At 40.6% G+C, this 5,527-nt stretch overlaps 1 protein-coding gene across 1 annotated transcript in view; it reads left to right on the top strand.

The window, feature by feature from the left end:
* Positions 1-1,129, top strand: part of LOC101850106 (rhodopsin kinase GRK1-like) — a 2,163-nt gene extending 1,034 nt beyond the window's left edge. Inside the window, exon 2 of the mRNA XM_013086754.1 lies at positions 692-1,129. Coding sequence (XP_012942208.1) covers positions 692-1,129 — 438 coding nt within the window. The remainder of the gene's footprint in view (positions 1-691) is intronic.
* Positions 1,130-5,527: the final 4,398 nt, after the last annotated feature.

Raw genomic sequence — 5,527 nt, 5'->3', positions numbered from 1 at the left:
CCTTCTATCCTTTTCTCTATTGGTTGTTGTAGTGTGCCATTTTTAGCCCCTGCTCTTTTTTAAAGTTTTACTCCGTCAATTATGTCATAAAGTGTCCTATTATCTTACTCACCCCCCCCCCTCTCTAGAGACAAAAGGGTTGTCAGCAAGTACTTGTACTTCTCATAATTCTCTCTCTTGCTCTCTCTCTCTCTCTCTCTCTCTCTCTCTCTCTCTCTCTCTGTGTCTCTCTCTCGTTCTCTCTCTTTTTCTCTCTCTTTTCTCTCTCTCTCTCTCTCTCTCTCTCTTCTCTCTCTCTCCCTCTCTCTCTCTGTGTTTCTCTCTCTCTGTTTCTCTCTCTACCTCTCTTTCTCTAGAGGTTGTAATGCGTTGAAGTTTCAAGTTTTAGCAGCGAGTTCAAATCTCATCATGAATATTGTTATAATTTGTTTGATTCAATTTAGAAGTTAAAAGTGTCCAATAATAAAAATTAAAAAAAAGATTTTCTTCATCAAAAGGCATTTTAGCATGAGTCTTATTTGTCAAGATCTTAACGTCCCTGTCTACCTATATTTACCGGTCTATTTATTTTTATCGATCAATTGTAACTTCTCGTCTCTTACATGATTTCCCGGTGTTAGATACGGATATTACTCATTAGAAAATGAAAATGAAACACTAACAAAATCTCCCTTTCCTTTGCCTCCCCTAGGCGGCGGTGTCTCTCCGAAGCCTTCACAAGAAAAATATTTATCATCAGAACTTGAGGCCAGAGAACATCCTCCTCAATCCCCGTGACGTCGCCTTCATCTCTGACTTTGGCGCTGCGTGTCTACTCTCTGAGGGATGTGACAAGGTGGACACGTGGACAGCTGCACCTGGTTTCCGGGGACCCGAGGCGGACAAGGAGGATGGTCAGCTCTGTCCATTCCAACTGGACACCTACAGCCTGGCTGTCAGCATGTGGCAGGTACTGTCTGGTCTGTGTCCAGTCAAGAACAAGCCTTTGGATCACCTAGACAACATTCCCCCACAGTACGCTGCCTTGTTGAGGAACCTTCTTCTTCCGGACCCCGACATGAGATGGACCCTGGACAAGTTCCTCACTGAGGCCCTGGAGCTGCACCCGGACCTGTCCTGTTTTCTCTAAGACGTTTGGTTCCCGGCTGTGGCGTTCTAAAGATAGTTAGAAGGCAGTCTTAATCTTCGCACGTCTTGACTTCTCACTGTTAAGTTCTAGTTTGAAGCTTTATACAACGCCTTTGATAAACTGAAGACAATGTCGTAATACTGTTCTGAATTATAGCAGGCCCAAGAGAGAGAGAGAGAGAGAGAGAGAGAGAGAGAGAGAGAGAGAGAGAGAGAGAGAGAGAGAGAGAGAGAGAGAGAGAGAGAGAGAAAGAGAGAGAGAGAGAAAGAGAGAGAGAGAGTGAGAAAGGGAGAAAATGAGAGATTAAAACACTGATTACAAAGTAGCTAAGAGTGAAAGTTAGTGAGAGACAGCGTATGTGTGTGTGCGTGTGTGTGTGTGTGTGTGTGTGTGTGTGTGTGTGTGTGTGTGTGTGTGTGTGTGTGTGTGTGTGAGAGGTGCGAGAGAGATAGCGACAAAAGAGAAGGAGAAGGAAGAAAGACGCAGAGAGAGGAAGAGACAGAAGATAACCAATTATTATTTTTTTTTGTTGAGATAGTTACTATTTTTTTTTTTGGGAAACGGGGGAGATGTTAATGAGAAGGAAAAGACCTCACTTAAATTTAAAAAAAAAAAAGCTTGTTTTTCCTATTATGTTAATTTTTTCCTTGCTTGTATCAGAAAGAATTGATTACTCCACCCCTCTTGCTTTTAATAAGGGTTATTAAACATGCAGACGGTCGCAAAGGCAAGCTGCCGGAACGACAAGGAACTTTGAAAATCTCACCTCCAAAGGGGCGGCCCTCGCCGTCAAGACTCCCTTTCACACGCCCACCAACCCTCACACATACACAATGTAACACTCAAACCAAAGAAGGAAAAAAAACCACCGGAATCTAGATCATAACAAAGGGAAGAAACAAAGGAGCTAGGAGCGGGACATGCTCTATAGAGAGGAGCCATCAACTGTATCTTGGGTTTTTTTTTTTATCCGATGGGGGTGCGATGATACCACTCCTTAGTGTAATTCTTCAAGGAACAGAGATGATTTTTTTCTGACAGAGAAAGAACAGAAAAGAAATAGTAAGAGACAACATATGTTCTCCATCCCCCACTACCCCCACGTTTACACGGGAGATCAGAGACAGGAGAGAGAGAGAGAACACAAATATAATTAAAAAGTTGTAGTTAGTTAGTCTTTCTTTATTTAGGACTGTGTTTGTGATCTTGATGTGATGGATATGTGCCCAATAAATTTTAAAAAACTAAAAAACTTCATTTTCAGATTGACTTAATTTTTCCCTTCCTTGTCTGAGAATCAAATTGATTTCCCCCCTTTTCAAGCTTTTAAATCTGTTTATCTATCTATCTATCTATCTATCTATCTATCTATCTATCTATCTATCTATCTATCCATCTATCTATTTTTAGCTTTTTTTTCAAGATGGCTGGTTTGTTTATCTCTCCTTTTGGTATTTTTTACAAGGACGAGCATTTCTTGTACAGAGAATGAAAGATGAAATGATTAGGTATAGCGTATTATTGTGTTATCTCATCATCTCTCTTCATCTGGAAAATAAGAATCTATCAAAAGATTTACCACTCTTTTGACACCCTTGTTGGTTGTGGTGTATGTCAAAATTTAACTTTCAACGGTACGAAAAATCTTATATAAGTTATTCCACCAACTAACTAAAGATTTCCTTGTCGAGTAAATATGAAATGGAGAGATCTAGAAACACAAAATAATCAGGTGATAATATCATTCTTTATGGGTTAAAGACCAAGCCATTAGGAAACAACAAATTTACAATACACTACAAAAAACCTGACTGTCCTCGAAATTGACTTCAAAAGCAGTTTAAGTTTATTCACAACTTTTGATATACACACACACAAACACACACACACACACACACACACACACACACACACACACACACACTCACAATCACACACACACACACATACACAAACACACTTACACTCTCTCTCTCTCTCCGACTCTCTCTCTTTCTCTCTCTCTCTCTCTCTCTCTCTCTCTCTCTCTCTCTCTCTCTCTCACACACACACACACATACACACCTTGAATTAGCCACTCAAATCTACCACGTATGATAAAAACAACAGCAGTAGTAACAACAACAACAACAACAACAACCCCCAAAACAGCAACAGTAACAACAGCAATAATTATTGCCTTACAAAAAATATGACTGCCTTGGAAATGGACTGCACCAGTAGCTTAAGTAATTCACCTTTTGACATACATACACAATATATATAATTACATATATATTTTTTTTTTATATCGTGGTTTTATGCACCCCTTATAATCTAACAAAATTTGATCATTTTTTGCATAATTTCTGATTATTTTCCTTTAACTTACTTTGTTAAAATTAACTGATTCGTATAATTTTACATTTTTTTGGGCTCAGTTTGCATAATTTCAGAATTTTTCTTGCTTAAAACGACGGGGACAGATATATATATATAAAGAGAGACAGAAAGAGATAGTGAGAGGGAGAAAAGAATCACATCTGAGATTAGCTATTCAAATCTACCACGGAATGGCCTTATAAGCAACAGAAACAACAACAACAACAATAACAGCAGCAACAACAACAACAACAACAACAACAACAACAACAACAACAACAACAACAACGACGACAACTACAACAACAGCAACAACAACGACAACAGGGTCAAGGGCCCTTTTACCACGGGCTTCTCGCTGCTTCTGTGAGGACCTTTGTCTGTGGCAGGGACAGGAAGCCACTCCAGTCAAATCTTTGTCAGTGGCAGGGACAGGAAGCCACTCCAGTCAGACCTTTGTCTGTGGCAGGGACAGGAAGCCATTCCAGTCAGACCTTTGTCAGTGGTAGGGACAGGAAGCCATTCCAGTCAGACCTTTGTGGGGGAACATTGGTCTGTAGGAAAAACAGTCAAACCTGTGTAAGACGGCCATCCATTGTCAAGAGGAAACCGTATAAGACAGGTGGCCTTCTTAGACTGGACTGATCAAGAGGAAGAAAACCAACCATTCCCATCTGAGGTCCCAATCGAAAGAAGCTGCATTGCTGTTGTTTTTGTTGCTGTTGGTTTTTGCTGTTTTTTTGTTGTTGTTTTTATTTTGTTGCTGATTGTGCGCAAGAATGACAATAAAACGAAATGTATCAGACGAGTAATGCCGAGTGCTGGGGTAAAACAAACACATGGGTCGCCAGCGCTCGGAGAACGAGCGACACTTCTGTCACAAGTTCATGTTGACGTCCATTGTTTCTTTGTTACAGACTGGGTAAACAGTGACCACTCGTCTCACATACGATTTGTGTATGAGTTCTGGGCGGGGTTTCTGGGTTATGAGGGATCACACGCTTACCTCACCAGCAGCTGAACATTGGTACCTATTGGTCAACAGTGGGAGAGGCCTATGCAACATGATCGGGTGGAGGGACTATCTGACAACAATGACAGGTGATTGGATTATGACGGCTCGCCCTCAAAGCCAGGGGCCAATGCACAATTTATTACAAAACGCAATGGAGTCACTGAGGTGGACTTCTAAGACAGGTGTTATAATTTAGTGTGATATGGTTTGTGTGATAAAATATGGTGGCCGCGGCTATGTCGGACAAGTGCCAGTTTTACAAAGTTAAATTATATAGAAAAAACGCTAGGGGGGAAATGGAAAGAGGCCATTTGTACTGGTGGCCGTCTTATAGAGTTGGCCGTCAGGGCAGGTTCGACTGTACACAGACGATTGGGGACTGTCGCTGTATGTAGATTGGCCACTAAGCTGTCCAACTAAGAGCTGGCATTGTATTTATAGGCCACAGAGGGTATGGAAGTAGGAGGGGCTGACTTCTCAAGACAGTCTATCTTGTGACCTAAAGCAAAAGCAACACCAAAACTAACAACAGTCTTCGCCGGCGACAGGAGACCAGCATGTTAGATGGACAAAACAGTGCTGTCCCGGCGGTTTTATACAAAAATAATTCTGAAATTATACAAATTGAGCCAAAAAATGTGAAATTATGCTATTCTGTTAATTTTAACGAAAAATGATCATGGGACAAAAAATCAGAAATTATGCAAATAAAAGATCAAATTTTGCTAAATTATGCGGGGTGCTTATAACCACGGGGGACAGACAGTGTCAGAAAACCCAAGCTAACAATCTATCCTTTGAATCGTATTTATGGACGTCGAATGACATAATATGTCTGGCTTACGAGTGCTGTGTTTCCTTCCTTGTGTTTTGTTCACATCTTTATTCATTTAGAACATGTTTGTTTCTGTTCCAACTCCGTTTTACGTCTATTTATGAAACAAGTTAGGTTAGGAACTAACCTTTTTCGGTCACAACTTTTCGAAAAAAACACATAATTTTTTTTTCCAGTGGGCACCAAA

Source organism: Aplysia californica, unplaced genomic scaffold (assembly GCF_000002075.1).
Source record: "Aplysia californica isolate F4 #8 unplaced genomic scaffold, AplCal3.0 scaffold00501, whole genome shotgun sequence".
Classification (NCBI taxonomy): Eukaryota; Metazoa; Mollusca; class Gastropoda; order Aplysiida; family Aplysiidae; genus Aplysia; species Aplysia californica.
This window is presented reverse-complemented; position numbering and strand designations above follow the sequence as displayed.